The sequence below is a fragment of the Prorops nasuta genome, unplaced genomic scaffold (genome assembly GCF_024137725.1).
Source record: "Prorops nasuta isolate Cenicafe-Biocafe unplaced genomic scaffold, Cenicafe_Pnas_1.2 PNAS00005, whole genome shotgun sequence".
Taxonomy (NCBI): domain Eukaryota; kingdom Metazoa; phylum Arthropoda; class Insecta; order Hymenoptera; family Bethylidae; genus Prorops; species Prorops nasuta.
This window is the reverse complement of record NW_027116802.1, coordinates 7,192,231-7,209,137: the sequence shown is the minus strand read 5'-3', so window position 1 is coordinate 7,209,137 and position 16,907 is coordinate 7,192,231. Positions and strand designations below refer to the sequence as shown.

Genomic DNA, 16,907 nt, shown 5'->3' with positions numbered 1-16,907 from the left:
TGAATTACATTAAATAATCGTGAATTACATATTAACACATTAATTCATTATGTATATACATGTCTCTATAATGAATATTACTGCGAGCGTCACGTAATTCTAAAGAATGAATCCGTCAATTCAAAATTTGCATCTTTTGTATCTGTGTAAAAAAATTTCTCAATATTGACTATGCATAAATAAAACACGCGATTATAAAAAATACTTGTTATAGCTTGGAGCTTTTTTCCGGTAGTGATTGAATTTGTATTGTAAAATGCTAATTCTAACTGAAAAAATTAACTATATATATAAAATTGGTTTTTGATATACATGCATACCGTGTGTAAGTGAAAAGTATATGTATTATATAAAGTGGCTATAGTGGAGAAAAGTTGCGAAGGAGAACTCTCCAGTATTACTCTCCATAGTTCGACCTGTCCGACTCCACCATATATCCGCTATTCTGGTCTGGACTGTTCACTGTTTTCACGACTGTGGAAGTGTGTGGTGTGAAGACTGGAGTGTAGATTGTGGACTAACCGATTAAATAGTGAGTGTGCGTGGCTGAACAGTGAGCACCCTAAGCGCAAAGACCTACCGCAAAAAATTTTGTCTGAACTGCTACTCAGAGGCTGCTGAATCGGTCTGCATTCTGCAATGAGAGGTCGAAATATTACACTAATACCCTACCGTGATACTCACAAACACAACTGACACGTCTACAAGCTGTAGCTGTAATAGCTCTATATCACCTATATCACGCAACGATTAGGTCGGTCGGTCAGAGTCAGACCTGCTTGCCTTGCTTGCTGACAGATATCAGCTGTTCCAGTAGTAAATAAGCAGCTGCACTTGAAAATGGATAACGCACAATGTGCTGTATCCGAAGACAAATCGGGGAGCATCGAAAGTTTCCAAGATGAAGAGGATCAGAGCCAAAGTTGGTCTGTAGACGGTGATACCGAGGATAACGAGAATTGGTATTACATGCCAGATTCAATCTTATTGAGCATCTTTCAATACCTGACCCCAAAGGAGCTGCTTCAAGCAGGAAAGGTATGCAGAACGTGGAATAGAGTATCACATGATGAATTTTTGTGGAAAGACTTGTTCTATAGTACTTACAAAGTAGATCCCGACGTCGGCATTATGCCAGGTTAGTTTTATAATATATCTTTACTACTGTATGTCATAAAGCAAATCAATTTTTGCAATCTTAACATTATATTTAACCAAACATAAAAAGGCCCTTGTTTATATAAATATGTGTATACTATGTATATGGCATGCTCAATTTTTTTATTTAATCCCTTTTAATCGGTCATACTTGAAAAAAGTCAACATTCTTCCCTTACTCTAATTTCAGGAAAGACTTCATGGCTGGGGGAATTTAAAAGATTAGCGTATCATACACCATTATTGGAAACAGAAGTTCTTAAAGAACACACTCATCAAGTTTTGCATGTTAGTTTTTCCCACAATGGAAAACTATTCGCCACGTGCTCCAAAGACGGATATATTCTTGTATGTACCTTTATAAACAACTCAATCTGTTCAATGAATTAATAGTTGTAATTTACAGGTGTGGCAGAGCCAGTATCCAGTTAATATCAAGTACCTTCATGATATGAAAGCATTTAGCTGGAAGTATACTCAGTTCTCGCAATTTAATTCAACGGATACATTGCTTTTGGTGTCTGGTGTACATTTTGGAACTCCACACAGTACCTCTGGTGAAATTGCTGTATTTAGGGTAGCACGTAAGTAAAGAGCTCTCCATCATTTAAAGATGTTTATATTTAATTTTTAGCTATGTCGATTGTTAAAACTCCACATTATCTACTTTATTATAGCTGGCTTTCATTTACAATGTAGAGTAGCAAATAAGCCATATGATATATTTGGAACATGGTACAGTGAACGCTACCTTCTCAGTGGAAACTTACACTGGCTGGCACACCTAGTTAGTACGAGCATTCTTTGGCTCAATAAAGCTAACCAAGAGTCCGCTAGTGAGCATGTACCCATTATGACACAGCTGTTTAGGTAAATTAATTCTTATATTGATATTATGATGTAATATAATCCATAAATTTTAAACAGCTCTTTCAACTAATGAATTTCATCCTTAATAATTGTAGATTTTATAATGGTAATGCCTCTTCTATTAGAGCAATTATGGTGGCCAATTGTCTTTCCCCTGCACCAACTAAGTCCGAGGAAAGTCAGTGTCAACCATCGTCGTCTACTGTTAAGGAAGAACGGGGTAATCCCCCGAGTCACAGAGACTTATTAGCTACGTCCTCGAACACTGCTCATCAGCCACAGGAAGAACCAGTTGTACTCCACCATGCCTCTTCACGATTACAGTAAGTCTGCATTAATCTGTTTAATGCCTATTAGATATTAAAACTCTTCCAATTAAGGTACAGTACGTTGGAAGGGGGATTTATGAATTGGAGAAAACTTGGTGATGGATTTGATTATGCTAGCCCTATACAGTATAATCAAGAGTACAGGCAAGTAGAAATGGAGAAGGAAGTACACGAGAGTGAAAGTGAGACCGAGAATCAGCAATGGGAAGAGGAAAGTGATAGTGGCGGTAAGGGGAATATTTATTAATTGTACAAATAATCAGTAGTTTTTTTTACTGGTTGTGTTCTTTGGAATCGCGCGAAAAGCGCTTAAAGTATATAGTTTATTTTACATTTGTTGTAGAAATTGAGCGTTTTATGCATATCTCGAAACGTAGCCTTTATACCAAACTTTAGACTGCGATCACTTATTTCTTACATATACATTCACACATATTTTGCTTAGTTACATATGAATATATTATGTGTAGAATCCTCGACAACGGAGGAATGCGACTCTGACGAGCTTACAAATAATCCTGAAAAATTTTTAATTTTTACTACTGGATCCAAGACTTTTACTCCTCATCAAGTTGGCTTTAAGCGAATTAAACTAGTCACATTTCCCAGAAGACTAGATCCTGGTCCATCTTTACAAGAAAGAATAGCACAGCGGGAAAGAGAAAGAAAACGAGAACGCGAAAGGCAAAATTCACGATCTGTCGAGCCCAATTGGCTGGATTATAATTCGGTTGCTGATAGATTTGATAAAGTTGATCATTTAATAGATTTACATGGTCACATTATTGGGATGGGACTATCCCCTGATCATAGGTAGCACTCAGTAATCTCTTTCTTACACTTCTATCATTAATTTGTCTGTTTAATTGAATATTTTGCTCAAGCAACATAATTATTTTTTCAGGTATCTTTATGTGAATACCAGACCTTGGCCAAGGGGTTATGACATCACGAATCCATTGGCACCACCTCCAATAGCTCAGGAAATAGATATTCACGTAATTGACTTAGTAACATTGAAACAAGTTGGTACAATGCTAAGAGCTCACAAAGCATACACTCCTAATAATGAATGCTTCTTCATATTTTTGGATGTTTGCAATGAATATGTGGCAAGGTAAGTTGACTATAAATGATTTTCTAACTTTTCTTATTATAAAATTCTGAATGAACGAATCTTTTTCGTTGTTCTGTAGTGGTGCCGAGGATAAACATGGTTATTTATGGGATAGGCATTATGGCATTTGTCTAGCAAAATTTCCACACAGCGATGTAGTAAACTCAGTTGCGTTTAATCCTCGTGATCCAGAAATGTTAGTAACTACCAGTGATGATTATACTGTAAAAGTTTGGCGTAGTCGTTCTATGGTCAAATCTCTTGGTTTGAATGAAGAATCCTACCGTAGGGGTATGGAAGTACGCAAGAGGCGCAGCTTTTATAAAACCGCCGGCAAAGAAGACTGACTAAGAACTATCAAATTTCCAATTTAAAGAGGTATTTAGCCAAAATTTGACTAGACGACTTTTCCAGTAAATATTACTTTCCTGTCACACACTTTTCATCCCTCTATTTTATCTTGCTTATATGTACAAATATAACAACTGGAAAATCGTCCAATATAGTAATTAAGCTTGAAATATTATTAAATCTATATACCAAGCTAATCTCGATACTATACACGAAAACTGTACGTGCGCAGCTCTTTTCAATCTAATAACGTTATAGTACGTAAATTCACGACGCACTGTTGCTAAATCATATTTTATGATAATATAAAGTTTGCTAAATGTATTTTTAATCGTTAAGAATTCTATTTTTCTGATATCTGTTACAAATTAAATTATATTTACGTTATAAAAATCACGTTAAAATTGTAAATTTATTAACATTTTATAAAGGCTCAACATTTTAGTCAGTGTGTGTATGTGTGTGTGTGAAAGAGAGAGAGAGAGAGCGCGTTGTGTATATAAATATATATATTAAACATTGTGTGCTTTAGTCGTTACGCTTTTTTCGCGGCTATGAAACCTTTTTTTTATGATGTGATGTATTTTTATTATGTATTTATAATTTTTATATAATTTTTAGGAACTTATGCATATATTTAGAAGAAGTTATACATTAATGGATAAAGTTACAGGGACACAAATTTCATATATATACATGTTCCATCACTAGATCATATATAATTTTCTTCTACATAGCAAGATATTAATTAACATTGTCCTGACTGTCAACATCATTCGTTCATCTAAGTATGCTGAGTATCAATTATATAAAATATTATAAACCTCTGAAGACTATAATTTTTTCTTGAAACATTAACTGAGTTTAGCGACGCATCGCTTACTAAACGAGTAGATATGATTTATTTGATAAAACAGCACTTTTTGCGTTAGTTTTACAATTTAATGTTGAAACAAACGCGCGCGCGCGGTTACGTCTATAAATTATTTTCATACAACTATTGACATGTCTTAAAGTATCCTTGAAGACTATTTGCTAAACATATCAAATAATGTTTCATTTCCTAACCAGCAACCTTTGATATTTTCTTATATTTGTTCGATAATCTATTACATTTTCAATATCAACATTTTCATGAAAACTACAAGCAGACATATATCTTTTAGTTACATATTTTTTGTTATTTTCGTATGACACTAAGTTACTTAATCACCCGAAAATTGTTAAATAACGTATCAATTCGATGACTGTGGGTACCGCAAACATACATGAACAGTGCTGCGTGAGTGTTAACCGATAGATCAGATGCGTCCAATTGCTTAAATAAGTCTTGTATAATACTTGAAAATATAGTTTTATTGTTCTGAAAATCATAACATTCTGTACATTAACTGTTATAAAATTCAATGCAATATCTCTTTATTAGTATTTAATGCTTTCATTAATAAAATGTACATATATTTGAGATAAAGCTGTTATAATAATTAAATTAGTTTTAAGATTAACGAAAATAAGCTTTTAAATAAATTATATATTTACAATAAACATTTAATTTAGATTAAAATGAGCACTTGACTCGTTTAACTGTGTTCTTAAAGATATGTAAGTATTGGAATTATTTTAGTAGAGTTGAAATATCTGAAAAACAGATATGAATATTCATTTAACACGTTTTCATAGAATTTCTTTTATATTTACCAAATTATTTCACACATAGAGGTATGGAATACAAAAGCTGAACATAGAGATAGTCTTTTATTTTTAAAGAATTGATTTTGTATGTTTTTATACTTGTTATAACATTTATTTAAGATGAACCAGTAGCTATGGGCTCTGAAATGATAAAATGATTAGTGAAAATAGAATTTTCATCTGTGTACTTTAGCAAGTAAGCAATAAATCTGTATTAATATAAGAACCTGAGTGGTGCGAGGAAGATTCGTCCGGTGGATTAGCGGTATTGGGCATCGCTCTTTTATGTGCATCTTTATGCCCATGACAGTGCTCACATTCATCATCACTATCTTCGGAGCTACTCTCCCCAAAGACTCGTGGTTTCTCATATATACAGCAACCTAAAGAATAATACTTAGAGCTTTATAATAATTACGACATTAAAAAGCTCAAATCTCAGACTCATAACTCACATTTAGACTTCTTTTTGTTTAAATTTTCATTATCAACTGTTCCTTGTGTCCATTGAACCTTTTTACTCGACCTCGGCTTTCTCAGTCGTAATCTAACCGTAGGAACTTCCTAAAATATTAAAGCACCTAGAAAGCTACAACTATAAAAAATTATGAAATTAGAGAAGGGTAAGAAATGAGTATTAAAATAGGAACAATAAAATATAAATTTATTTGTGAAAATAAAGAATTAGGCAAATGCTACTCTTAATTATTGTATAATTTTACTGTTTACTAAATCGTTTATTTTACTGTCACTATAATTTAAAACTCTAGTCAAAACTTCCATTGTGTGTTCCCCTAGTTTAGGCGGTGGTAGCCTTATTTCATTTCGCGCATAAGAATATTTTACTGCAGGTCCCACTACTTTAATCTTGCCTATTCCTGGTTGATCAATTTCCTTTACAAGTTTCATGTGTTTAACTTGAGGATTATCGAACACCTAAAATCAATTAAATAATTTCTTTCAAAGGTACGATAAAACAAAACAAAGTGTTTTTTTCTAGTGAAATCTTTTATTTCCTTCTATGTCCTGATAAGAGATTTTACCTGGCTTATCTTATTTACAGGGCCATAAGGAAATGAAGCACCTTCGAAAATATCTTCCCATTCATTATTTGACTTTTTTTTAAATGCGTCTCTCAAAATCTTTAATAAATCCTGTCTATTTTCAACTCTAGCATCATTATCTTTAAACTTATCACTATCAATTAGCTTTAATAAATTCATCCTTCTGACTAAGTCTATAAATTGCAAATTGCTCCCAGTACCAACGGTCATGTATCCATCTTTAGTTGGGAATGCTTCATAAGGAACAATACTTTCATGCTCTGAGCCTAGTCTTACAGCTTCTTTGTTAGCATTTAAATAGTTTGAGCCAATATTTATCAAGCTAGCGACTTGAGTAGCTAAGAGATTGCATTCAATCCATTGGCCTTTGCCTGTCTTCTGTCGTTGGATAAGTGCTGCCATTATAGCACCATGAGCATATAGGCCTGTTGCCAAATCTGTTACAGCTACACCAACTTTACAAGGTGGACCATCCTGAGGGCCGGTGATATGAAGCAGACCCCCCATAGAAGCTGCTATTACATCGTAACCAGGTCTATTAGCTAATGGTCCTTCGGAGCCATAACCAGTTAGCGAGCAATATATTATCTTAGGTGCTACCTTACTTATCTCGTCATAACCTAAGCCCATTGATGCTAACTTTCCAGGTACATAATTTTCAATGAGAATATCAGATTTTTTTGCCAGCTCATGTACGATATCTTTTCCTTTCTTCAAGTCAATGCAAACACTCTTTTTATTCCTATTAACGCTTGTGAAATAAAGTGATTCTTTAGTTCCATATTGAAAAGGGGGACCCCATTTGCGTGCTTCATCACCCGCAAACGGCTTTTCAATTTTAAGTATTTCAGCACCCAAATCACCGAGAATCATGGAACAAAATGGTCCAGCTACAATTCGCGTCAAATCCAAAATTCGAATTCCGGACAAAGGGGACCTGTCATCATGTACATATCTGCAGGATATTCTTTGCTTCACGTACCGACCTTTCCATGATAAAAACAAATTTTTTCGCGTGCAAATCAACTTTATCGGCGTCATTGCGTGTTTCGGATTCTTTGTCTTTGTGAACAGTGTTTAAACGTTGTGTGACAGTAAAACGTACGATTTCTCTTAAATGAAAAAAATACAACACGAGACAGTGAAGCACAAACAAATAGCACGCAAAAAGCAAAACAACAGTGATCGTTGAGTGACTGGTGACATTTTATCGCAATTTACCTATTTACCAGATTTACCTGTGTTGCGTTAGCAGCAGCAGCCGTGTCGGTAACATCCCCCTCCAAAATTGTTTCTGTTTGTGTCTGGGAGGTCGACTGTTCATGCATAGTTCTCTCCATCAAGAAAACACTTTATAAACTATGTCTTTTTCTTCTTTTTCTACCGTTTCAATTTTCAGACTAAGAAATTAGTGAGTCGTCCAAGTTCAGAGGCTTCTGATCCAGACTGATCCCACTTTACCAGTTCTGAGTCAGAGTCAGTCAGATTGTTTCCAAAAGAATAAGAGTAGATAAAGACCTGTTCTTTTGGCCTTGGTAATGAGTAAACGATAACTAAAATAAAACTTTCAATTCAGTTACCATTTTAATTGTTATTTCCAATAAACGATTAAGTTAACACGGTTTAGTCAATCCCACAGATACAATTAGGCACTGATTGTACCTGCAGATACTGACAATCTATCTCTATTGATGCTTCTGACAGAGTGCTGATATTGTCTGATGTATAGAAATACAACGTACCCATTTACTCCAGAGTGCGCACTTCGTTCGTCGATATGCGCAGTATGTGTAATTATAAGGTAACAAATAGCCACTAGTAAAATTAGTAGGTTATAATGGATAACTTAATTTAAGTTGATAATACTAGAATAGCACACAGCATCTGCAAGAGCATGCAGGAGTAGCCGGAATAACCCAACCTAACGTAACATAACTTTATTAACGGATTAACCACGAAGCATGATGGATGTAGGAAGTTTATAGGAATGGAAATGAATAGAAATGTGAGTAGACAGTTAGACACCACCTGGATTAGACTAAAGGCATCGGTCAACCTCCGGCCTCCCTATGCTTTGGACGAACAGTGTTTGCTTACTGGAGTGAAATGTTGGAGCGGGGTTTGGATTGAGCGGCACCAGGACAGCCTAACCTGTCCTAAATCCTATAGTTTTTGATAATCTTCTATAGTATCTATAGATTTAGATTTTTACCGCAATCTCCAATATATATGGTGTAGTAAACTGGTAAAAATAAGTGAAATTATAGGAAGACAAAATTATTTATGTTGATACAAAGCTGTTTAGTTTCCAAAAATGAAAAGAGAAACATTTATTAGAAAGAGAGAGGAAAAATAACATTTCTTTAACTAACAAATGTATAGATTGGGCTTGGACTTGATAGTTTATTATCACCAGCTTGATATGACACTACATACATAGCTATAGCATATGGCCTATATGGTCAAATAGTTTAGAGACCGGTTTTCAAATAACGCCGCATCGTGTCGTCATACTCGTCATGCACGCGCGCAAGTTTTTTCCGCTCTGTAATGTCGGTAATGAGAAAGATCCTATTAAGGCGTGTTTCCACTTTCTGGGGCTTAAATTTATAAACCAAACTAAGCTCTAATTTCAGCATAGCATTTACTGAAGAGGAAGACCAATCTGAGGATTACATTGAAGGTAAAAGTAAGACAATTTTTCTTAGCTGAGATCTTACTAATCTCGAATTCAAGTAATCTGCACTAGTGTGCACTTAGTATATCTCTATCCTCTACTTTCATATTAATAATAAAAAGATAAAGATACACCTCAGTACACATCAGCGCAGATCCTCGAATTCACGATAAGCTTAAATTCCGTTTATAGATTTAGCTGTAAGATCCACGATGGAATATTAAATTCTAAGGCTAAGGTCAAATGCACATAAGGGTAAACTGACATTACTGACGGTATAAATTTGTAAACAGACTGCCCAATGACGGTACAGACCGTACAGACGGTATGCACTGGGCCTAACGGCTTAACTGAAAAGCTCCCCCATCCCACCCCCTCAGTAGTTGAGTCAGTAGTACTCCGGCGACTCCGACGGCCGACCCGACCTCGTCGGGGACGTCGGGGATACGTGAAGTTTGTGAAAGGGAGCGCAAAGTGAAGCATCCCATTTCCAACATCTCATTTTTTCTCTATTCACCAATAAGAGCAAGCCACATATGATAAGCATAAATTAATATCAAGTGTAACAACTTTATAGATCTTATTGTTTTTATCTCAACTTATTTTATATACTCAGATTTCTACACCAAAAATGATATTTGCTAGGTTTACTAACTTGATCTAGGCTTATCTAATGATACGTGTACTCCGATTCATTATTGCGTCTGATATTGCTTTTCTGCCATATTAGTCTCTTCAAACTCGCATCACGAAACTATTCTTTATTTTAAAAATGTAAGACCTATTTCTCTGTTTTAAATTTTCAAACGTCCAATTGCTGCGTCTTTTTTTTCAAAATATTCTTTTCTGGGGATCGATCAGGGGACTTTTTGCGTAAAAATCTCGAATCTGATTAACCAATCGTAGGCTTGAAATAATTTCATAACATGAATGATTGGTTCATTTAAACTTTCATGGTGAAAAGTTCTATGATCGATACCGTAAATAACTCTTCTTCAACGACTTTCCTACTTTGTTTCCTTCTTTCTCCTCCACTCCTTTCAAAAATTCTAATACCCCTCTCCACCCTGCACCATTTTACTAAGTTTTCTTTTGTTACGTTTGGTTAAGCACAGAGGGAATTTAAAGAGCAAAGGATTTACCGAGTGACATAACCTCTTATATTTCCTTATACCTGTATTTCTATTTAATAATATCTTTCACCATTACAGGTCTCCATTACCAGCTACATATGTCCAGGGTTTTCACGATTTGGACTCGGTGAAAGCAATGGAATACACAAAACTCGGAAAAACTGACTTGTTCGTAAGCAAGCTTGCTTTTGGCGGTGGACCTCTGGGATGCCATTACGGGCATGTATTTCCAATTTTAATCTACCCTCTTTGATATTTTTTTTCAAATTTTACTCGTAATTTTTCTCAGAACCTACGATGAAGATGAAGCCATAGAGACGATACGACAAGCCATAAAATCTGGAATTAATTACATTGATACCGCTCCGTGGTATGGTCAAGGCCGATCGGAAACCATTATAGGCAAAGTATTGTATAAAAAAGCACTGTTCTTTTTCTTTCTGACTCCTTTTTTTCACAGCTATATTTTATTTTTTTGACACGCGATATGCTTTTCCTCATTTCAGGCGCTCAAAGGCATACCTCGTCAAGCATATTATATCGCTACCAAAGTTGGAAGATACGAACTAGACTACCAACATATGTATAATTATACATTGGAGAAAACTAGAGAAAGCTTAAAAGCTAGTTTGGAACGTTTAGGTCTTTCGTACGTCGATGTTATTCAGGTATTTTGTTGCCACATGTGTACCTTGGTCTAATTTCTATTGCTGGATATTTGTTTCAATCAAGGTCCACGACATCGAATTTTCACCCTCGTTAGATGTCGTTCTTACACAAACTTTACCAGAATTGTCTAGGCAAGTTACTGAACGAAAAGCTAGATATATAGGTGTTACTGGCTACCCTGTATCGATTTTAAAGGAGTGCATAGAAAAGAGCAACATCAATATAGCTATAGCACTCTCTTACTCGAGATACACTTTGATTGATGATACGCTTCTACAGTACATTCCATTTTTTCAAGTGAGTCTATCAAAACATCTTTATCCTCTATATACTCAGCTTTCGTCTAACTCATCTCTTGCATTACAGGAACAAGATATTGGCATTATAAATGCAGCGACACCGTGTATGGGTTTGCTTACAAACGATGGACCACCATCTTGGCATCCTGCTTCTGACGAAGTCAAACAAACTTGTTCCCGTGCAGCACGATTCTGCAAGGTATCTCTTAAAATAGTATTTATCTTTTCCATGTAATCCCCTAATTTATTTTCCTTGCAGGATCACGATGTCCAACTGGCAAAATTAGCAATTTGGCATTCCATGCAGAATCCGTGCGTCGCCACCAATCTGGTTGGGATGCAAAATCTCAATCAGTTGCGTATGAATATTGACTTGCTCAAAAGTGGAATTACTGAAAAGGAGAGCAAACTTTTGGAGGATATAAAACGCGAGTGAGTTTCTTAAGCTATGTGCGATATTGATTGTATTGCAAATGTTCCTCTGATATATGGCTAGGATTTTGCGTGCTCCTAAAAAAACACTAACAAGTTTAAGCATATCAATGTTGCACTTCGTGTATCGTTCACGTAATAAGCAATTATCTTCTTATATTTTTCGATTGCAACTTCACCAACGGCGATCCATTTTTCTAATTCTTTTTATGAAGTAGGGACTTGTCCATTTTGCGCTACCCCCACCAGTAGGCACGTCAAATGTGCAAAAAGCACAGGTACATCACAATCGTGCACATATCTGACTTAAACTTAAGCCGCCTCCATACGATGTGGTCAACGTTTTCGAATGCATTGTTAATGATTGTGTGGTTGTTTAAATATATACATTATCCACACAGCTTATTTTGCTAATGTTAGTAACAACAATTTATTTTGCCTTCATTGGTCACATCCTGTGTTGGCAGTTTTAAGTAGAACGCGCGCGCTCATACGACCAACATCTACCAATATTAACGCAAACATATTTATCCTTGTAGGTATTTGAATGAAATAAAAGATAAGCACTGGGAAGGTAAGGAGATAGATTTGTACCAAGCAGCCATGAAAGAGATGACGAAATAATTTTACCCTATATACTGTATAAGCAAGCGTATAAAAATAACAAATTCTCGTTGTATAGAAAAATACAATAAATCTTTGAAAAAGAAAAAAAAAACAAAAAGCTAAAAAAAGCTACTCCAATATAAATTGCGCTCTGTTATGTGGAAGAGGTGCATAGCCATCTTGTCCCGGTTTGATTCGATATGTCAATTCGTACATTAGCACTGTCATCAATGAACCTGGAATACTTTTGTGATATAATTGCTTCAATTCGAAGCCCTCTTTCAGGCACAATTCCCTACCACCTTCATCGTATTCCGATGCAACAATATCCGCACAGCTATATCCTTGCTCCATAGCGAATTGTACGACTACGTTTAAAAGGCAAGATGCTACACCTTTTCTCCTGTACTCTTTCTTCACACATAATCTTTTGATCCAGGCTCCTTTGTCCAATCTGTGACTCTTGAGCAAACCAATTGTACCGACAATATTTTTCGCTTTGGAGGACACATCTATATTCGATCTGCGAAACTGTTGTTCTGTCATCACCGCAAATCGGGCATTTTTTGGATGAACATTGGCCAAATATGGCTCAAATGCTTCTGCTACCCAGAAACCCGAAAACGCGTTTGACGTGTAAATCCTAAAAATAAAATGAAAATTCCATCGATTTCCTGTAATTATTTTGTTGTGTAAAAAAGATCAGGAAAATAAGAGATTTACCGAGAGATGTTTGAAAGTTCTTTCATCACTTCCGCCACCTTCATCGAGAAACTTATGCACGTACCAATATATAGCGTAGCGATCACGACAGGAATAACGGAGAGACATATAGTGAATGGTATCCCGAAAAATATAAATAATATTGCGGCAAATAAAATCATTATTTGGAACGTCATTTCCTTCAATAGTAATCCAATGAAGGTAGTGTTCAAAGAAGACATAATACCATCTCTCAGTAGCTCTTTACAAGTTGTTTCATCACCAGATTTGTAGCTTCTAATTACGATCAAACGACACATGTTCGGTAATGTAACATTTACCAGAATGAATGTGACTGATATTGGTCGCTACTGGTATTAGTGTTTCTATAGTGCCGTATAATTGCATTTGTAACAAGTGAGTTTCTTTTACAACATTTCTTTATTCTTACAGCACTCGTATAAGAACACGTGTTTCATGATTTGATGGTTATGATCGTTGCAAAACGTCTTACATGTCCACACGCTATTTTACGTAGCTCACTGTTGAAGTCAATTTTCGATTGAAAGTTCAGTTCACAAATTAGAAATATCTAATTGATTCAAAAATTATTTAAGGGTATGATAACAGTCGTTTTAAATGAAGATTTGTGACAATACAAAAGCAATGAAGATATATATATATACACATTAGTATTATTGGTAGAAAACACACATCAATGACATTACAATGACATCTACCGTGGCGCCATCTATTAAGCTTGGTTGGTAGTCGTTTCTCAAGCAACACGGTAGTGTCTGAATGTGTCTTTTCTCGACGGCAAGTAATTTTAAAAACCGCTGCCGCCGCCGAGCGAGTCGCCGAGGGCAAACAGCCAGACAGACGACAGTATTTAAGTCAGCACGAAAATACGTGGAGATGGAGAGAGCTAAAGCGATTCGAACAGCCGTAAACATTAATTTTATTCTCTCATATTGTTGTCTTGGCATATTTTCTCAAATTGTGCAAGATTTGTTTGTCAGGATTACGAATAATTCATCAGGACCGATAGTAACGTTCCCACTGCAATATTGCCATCTGCAATAAATTAATGAATGAAATTACAAATAAATTAGATGTATTCCATTTAACGTTTCTAAGGCTCTTAACTGTGTTCCTCATATATAAGCACATATTAGACATTTGGGAGCGTTCAAACACGAGATGGAATGTGCCCTTTAAAAAGGAAAGATCATCGTACATTGCGCTATTGGATCTCACCTGTTTCCTTTCCGATCTTCGATGTAGACGGCATTTAGGAATAAAATGGTCGATATTTGGGATATTTGGGATTTATCAGAAATTTCGCTCAATGTTGTTCGATACCAGATGCTGACGGTTATTGCTTCTGATGTTTCAGCAGCAGTAGCAGCAGCAATATTGTGAAAGGTTAGGGATGTGTTTTTACGTTTGGGTAAGCTTGAACAAGGATTATGATACTATGTATATTTGTTTTAACGATTAATTGTAAAATGAAGAGAGAAAGCTACTCACTAGCAACGAATCTTAAAGATTGTTGTCCCATCAGTTTGTAGCAGTTTTAAGTAAAGTATTCCAGAGGTTATAGGTGCATCATCCGAGGTGACTATCGAAGCCCTGAGTGGCTTCCCTAAAAACATCATGTGATCCTTAGTACCTCTATCATCCAATACGAGAGGGCGATATCCCCCGATAACAAAATTACTTTCAATAACGTAAAACTGACTGGATTTCTGATTATTATAACACCAAATAGTCCATTTTTTTACTGCGGTACATATGTATAACTATACAGACCACAAAATGGAGGCTCCGCCCGAGTAGCCAGGAAATATATGCCCAGAGGGCCACGATCAGCCGGAAAGCCCATTTCCTGCGACCATTCGGATGTCTCTTGTGGAAAGCAAGTACCTCTTAAAAATGAAATTGCTCCCTGCGGACAAGGCCATGCGTCGAATTTACACTGGTGAGATACGTGTGCAGTTTGAATGCTTTCGACGAAAAGCTGCCAAGCTCGGATATGACTGCACGCTATATCCTTGTCGAGAAAGTTTTCTGGTGATTGATAAATGATTGTTTTGATGGATAGAGAGAACAAGGTGAGAAACAGAGGGAGAGAGAGAAAGAGAGAGAAAGAACTAGAGGTAAGAGATACGACATAAAAATAAACATAACCTACCTTTAAAATGACTCATTACAACTGAATTCTTAACATCCACACATCCAGGTTGTTCTTTACCGCCATTGGGGAAAAAGTCAACATGACCAATTGGCTTGAAAAGTCCAAAGCCATCGGCAAAGTCCTCAGACCCGTCAGTATGTATAACATCAACGAGCTTGGCATCGGAAGCATCTAGTTTCCTCCAGGGTTCCCGGAAGATATGATGCCGGAAGAACGGCGAGGCTGGATCTAATCCAGTTATACGACCCAGCAACAGGTGGTTCCTCTTTAAGTGTTCCGCCGCACAACCAGCTACGTGGGCGCCCAAACTGAATCCAACGGCGTGAATTTCATTCGGACTTGTGCCAAGATTGATCATATCCATCAGCAACAGGCCCAATTGCCTACCAACTAGCTCCGTATTCGCAACTGCTACATTGTACGCGCTACTGGCACCTCTCGTCCAATCCAACATTAAAACGTTCGCGTCCATCTGTGTAATAGTTACACAACGCATCTCTTTCTCTCTGAATTTTGTATAGAATCATAGAAATTAAGGCCTTTTACCAAATCCAAAAATGTATTGGCCCCGGCAATGGCACCAGCGTCACTCCCGCTACCTTTGTAACCGTGTATTATTACCATGAGCGGCTTGCTGATGTTGTACCGTGATCGTATTATCGACCGAAGATCATCACCGTACTCCAGAGTATCAGGATTTCGTCGGTTGCCTCGCGTGTATAAGAAAAATTTTGTACGAATAACGTAGGGATGTTCCGGTGGCCTCTTCAAACGAGATCGAGCAGGTGGATCAGAGAAGCAGCCAACCAAATCTGTCAATTTGTAATTTAAAAATGGAGTAAAAGTACTGTCGATTTTAATCAGGAATGCCTACCGAAGCACACTTTTGGCCTTAAATCCGGGCGAGCAGCAGTCATTCGTCTTGTCGAAATCATCCGATTCTTCGCGAAGCTTAACCGCGCTGCAACGTAGCAATAAATGCATTAGTAACTTCGAAATAGCCTTTCACTCTGATTGGCCAATAACAGGTCAGTCGGTCGATCGGTCAATCGTTGGATTAAATGAAAAACAGAAAACTTACCTTGCGACAATTTGGCATTTGCTAATAAACAACAGCATGACCCGCTCAAGACGATAAACAAATAAATAATTGAACGATACTTGAACTCTCCATGAAGCAACAAAAACATGATTAGGGCAATTCGATTAAAGAGCACTGCTCATTGCGTGCGGTTGTCGTGCTGTACTAAAACTCGACTTTCTTCCTCGACGATGTACGCTCGAGTACTGTCGAATCGGATTCAACGTTACATGCTAAAAACTGTCCACCAGTCCGGACGAACGGTGAACGCTCGCGATACCGCCAATTACTACTGCCTTTTGCGATTTTTAATCTTATGTTGAAACTGCGTAGAAAAGGTAATGGGGACCTCTCTGCATCGTGCGTTAGATACGTTTTGCGCAACGCTGCTTTTTCGTTGCGTTTCATTTCATTCCTTTCAAAAGCAGCTCTTCCTGTCTTGAATGCTGTCATGCTAATCGTCACAGAGACATTACCGTTAGGCTTATATGGTCGTTTTGCTTCGGTATAATATGTATATACTAGTA

The 16,907-nt window shown here is 36.6% G+C and overlaps 6 protein-coding genes across 17 annotated transcripts; 2 read left to right on the top strand and 4 right to left on the bottom strand.

Annotated features, from left to right (window-relative positions):
• The first annotated feature begins 631 nt into the window (after window positions 1–631).
• On the top strand, window positions 632–5,188 carry Fbw5 (F-box and WD repeat domain containing 5). Of its 2 annotated transcripts, XM_066726758.1 has the most exons (10): window positions 632–1,138; window positions 1,349–1,506; window positions 1,565–1,742; window positions 1,836–2,028; window positions 2,124–2,351; window positions 2,409–2,584; window positions 2,828–3,170; window positions 3,262–3,474; window positions 3,554–3,852; window positions 4,447–5,188. In XM_066726758.1, the coding sequence occupies exons 1-9, from the start codon at window positions 841–843 to the stop codon at window positions 3,819–3,821; spliced, it is 2,055 nt and encodes a 684-aa protein (XP_066582855.1). In that variant the 5' UTR covers window positions 632–840; the 3' UTR covers window positions 3,822–3,852; window positions 4,447–5,188. The 2 variants fall into 2 exon arrangements, with proteins under 2 accessions (XP_066582855.1, XP_066582854.1); XM_066726757.1 differs by having other exon boundaries at window positions 3,554–5,188.
• Window positions 5,189–5,567: 379 nt separating this feature from the next.
• On the bottom strand, window positions 5,568–8,919 carry LOC136773266 (E3 ubiquitin-protein ligase PPP1R11). Of its 4 annotated transcripts, XM_066726803.1 has the most exons (6): window positions 8,610–8,919; window positions 8,324–8,502; window positions 7,811–8,134; window positions 5,973–6,081; window positions 5,745–5,900; window positions 5,568–5,658 (listed from the first exon to the last, which is right to left on the bottom strand). In XM_066726803.1, the coding sequence occupies exons 3-6, from the start codon at window positions 7,919–7,921 to the stop codon at window positions 5,633–5,635; spliced, it is 402 nt and encodes a 133-aa protein (XP_066582900.1). In that variant the 5' UTR covers window positions 7,922–8,134; window positions 8,324–8,502; window positions 8,610–8,919; the 3' UTR covers window positions 5,568–5,632. The 4 variants fall into 4 exon arrangements, with proteins under 4 accessions (XP_066582900.1, XP_066582902.1, XP_066582903.1 ...); XM_066726805.1 differs by lacking the exon at window positions 8,324–8,502 and having other exon boundaries at window positions 8,679–8,919; XM_066726806.1 differs by having other exon boundaries at window positions 7,820–8,134; window positions 8,324–8,663.
• LOC136773254 (succinate--hydroxymethylglutarate CoA-transferase) lies at window positions 6,122–7,804 on the bottom strand. Its single transcript, XM_066726783.1, has 2 exons — window positions 6,561–7,804; window positions 6,122–6,453 (listed from the first exon to the last, which is right to left on the bottom strand). The coding sequence occupies exons 1-2, from the start codon at window positions 7,620–7,622 to the stop codon at window positions 6,223–6,225; spliced, it is 1,293 nt and encodes a 430-aa protein (XP_066582880.1). The 5' UTR covers window positions 7,623–7,804; the 3' UTR covers window positions 6,122–6,222.
• Window positions 8,920–9,245: 326 nt separating the features above from the next.
• Window positions 9,246–12,563, top strand: LOC136773258 (uncharacterized). Of its 7 annotated transcripts, none has more exons than XM_066726788.1 (9): window positions 9,649–9,820; window positions 9,904–10,032; window positions 10,470–10,610; window positions 10,681–10,798; window positions 10,898–11,059; window positions 11,124–11,357; window positions 11,427–11,558; window positions 11,619–11,791; window positions 12,331–12,563. In XM_066726788.1, coding segments are annotated over exons 2-9 (1,047 nt in total). In that variant the 5' UTR covers window positions 9,649–9,820; window positions 9,904–10,030; the 3' UTR covers window positions 12,416–12,563. The 7 variants fall into 7 exon arrangements, 6 of the variants coding, with proteins under 6 accessions (XP_066582890.1, XP_066582885.1, XP_066582887.1 ...); XM_066726790.1 differs by adding an exon at window positions 12,010–12,069 and having other exon boundaries at window positions 9,649–10,032; window positions 12,331–12,466; XM_066726789.1 differs by adding an exon at window positions 12,007–12,069 and having other exon boundaries at window positions 9,649–10,032; window positions 12,331–12,466.
• Window positions 12,413–13,768, bottom strand: LOC136773261 (probable N-acetyltransferase 8B). Of its 2 annotated transcripts, XM_066726797.1 has the most exons (3): window positions 13,121–13,768; window positions 12,700–13,040; window positions 12,413–12,633 (listed from the first exon to the last, which is right to left on the bottom strand). In XM_066726797.1, the coding sequence occupies exons 1-3, from the start codon at window positions 13,417–13,419 to the stop codon at window positions 12,527–12,529; spliced, it is 747 nt and encodes a 248-aa protein (XP_066582894.1). In that variant the 5' UTR covers window positions 13,420–13,768; the 3' UTR covers window positions 12,413–12,526. The 2 variants fall into 2 exon arrangements, with proteins under 2 accessions (XP_066582894.1, XP_066582893.1); XM_066726796.1 differs by having other exon boundaries at window positions 12,413–13,040; window positions 13,121–13,763.
• Window positions 13,769–13,955: 187 nt separating this feature from the next.
• On the bottom strand, window positions 13,956–16,067 carry LOC136773257 (phospholipase A1 member A-like). Its single transcript, XM_066726787.1, has 6 exons — window positions 15,846–16,067; window positions 15,297–15,771; window positions 14,915–15,172; window positions 14,633–14,747; window positions 14,360–14,557; window positions 13,956–14,176 (listed from the first exon to the last, which is right to left on the bottom strand). The coding sequence occupies exons 1-6, from the start codon at window positions 15,921–15,923 to the stop codon at window positions 14,095–14,097; spliced, it is 1,206 nt and encodes a 401-aa protein (XP_066582884.1). The 5' UTR covers window positions 15,924–16,067; the 3' UTR covers window positions 13,956–14,094.
• Window positions 16,068–16,907: the final 840 nt, after the last annotated feature.

Bases quoted from the DNA above. Each gene is read 5' to 3' on its own strand.
- Fbw5 (XM_066726758.1), top strand. From the start codon at position 841: ATGGATAACGCACAATGTGCTGTATCCGAAGACAAATCGGGGAGCATC. The intron at 1,507-1,564 runs GTATGTACCTTT...TGTAATTTACAG, and splicing joins CCAAAGACGGATATATTCTT to GTGTGGCAGAGCCAGTATCC. The intron at 3,171-3,261 runs GTAGCACTCAGT...TTATTTTTTCAG, and splicing joins GGACTATCCCCTGATCATAG to GTATCTTTATGTGAATACCA.
- LOC136773254 (XM_066726783.1), bottom strand. From the start codon at position 7,622: ATGACGCCGATAAAGTTGATTTGCACGCGAAAAAATTTGTTTTTATCA. The intron at 6,454-6,560 runs GTAAAATCTCTT...AATTGATTTTAG, and splicing joins CTGTAAATAAGATAAGCCAG to GTGTTCGATAATCCTCAAGT.
- LOC136773266 (XM_066726803.1), bottom strand. From the start codon at position 7,921: ATGGAGAGAACTATGCATGAACAGTCGACCTCCCAGACACAAACAGAA. The intron at 6,082-7,810 runs GTAAATAGGTAA...TTAATATTTTAG, and splicing joins ACGCAACACAGGTAAATCTG to GAAGTTCCTACGGTTAGATT. The intron at 5,901-5,972 runs GTGAGTTATGAG...ATTATTCTTTAG, and splicing joins AAACAAAAAGAAGTCTAAAT to GTTGCTGTATATATGAGAAA.
- LOC136773258 (XM_066726788.1), top strand. The intron at 11,358-11,426 runs GTGAGTCTATCA...CTTGCATTACAG, and splicing joins AGTACATTCCATTTTTTCAA to GAACAAGATATTGGCATTAT. The intron at 11,792-12,330 runs GTGAGTTTCTTA...TTATCCTTGTAG, and splicing joins TTGGAGGATATAAAACGCGA to GTATTTGAATGAAATAAAAG.
- LOC136773261 (XM_066726796.1), bottom strand. From the start codon at position 13,419: ATGTGTCGTTTGATCGTAATTAGAAGCTACAAATCTGGTGATGAAACA. The intron at 13,041-13,120 runs GTAAATCTCTTA...TTTTATTTTTAG, and splicing joins GAACTTTCAAACATCTCTCG to GATTTACACGTCAAACGCGT.
- LOC136773257 (XM_066726787.1), bottom strand. From the start codon at position 15,923: ATGGTAATAATACACGGTTACAAAGGTAGCGGGAGTGACGCTGGTGCC. The intron at 15,173-15,296 runs GTAGGTTATGTT...ATCAATCACCAG, and splicing joins TGTAATGAGTCATTTTAAAG to AAAACTTTCTCGACAAGGAT. The intron at 14,748-14,914 runs GTCTGTATAGTT...TGATGTTTTTAG, and splicing joins GGCGGAGCCTCCATTTTGTG to GGAAGCCACTCAGGGCTTCG.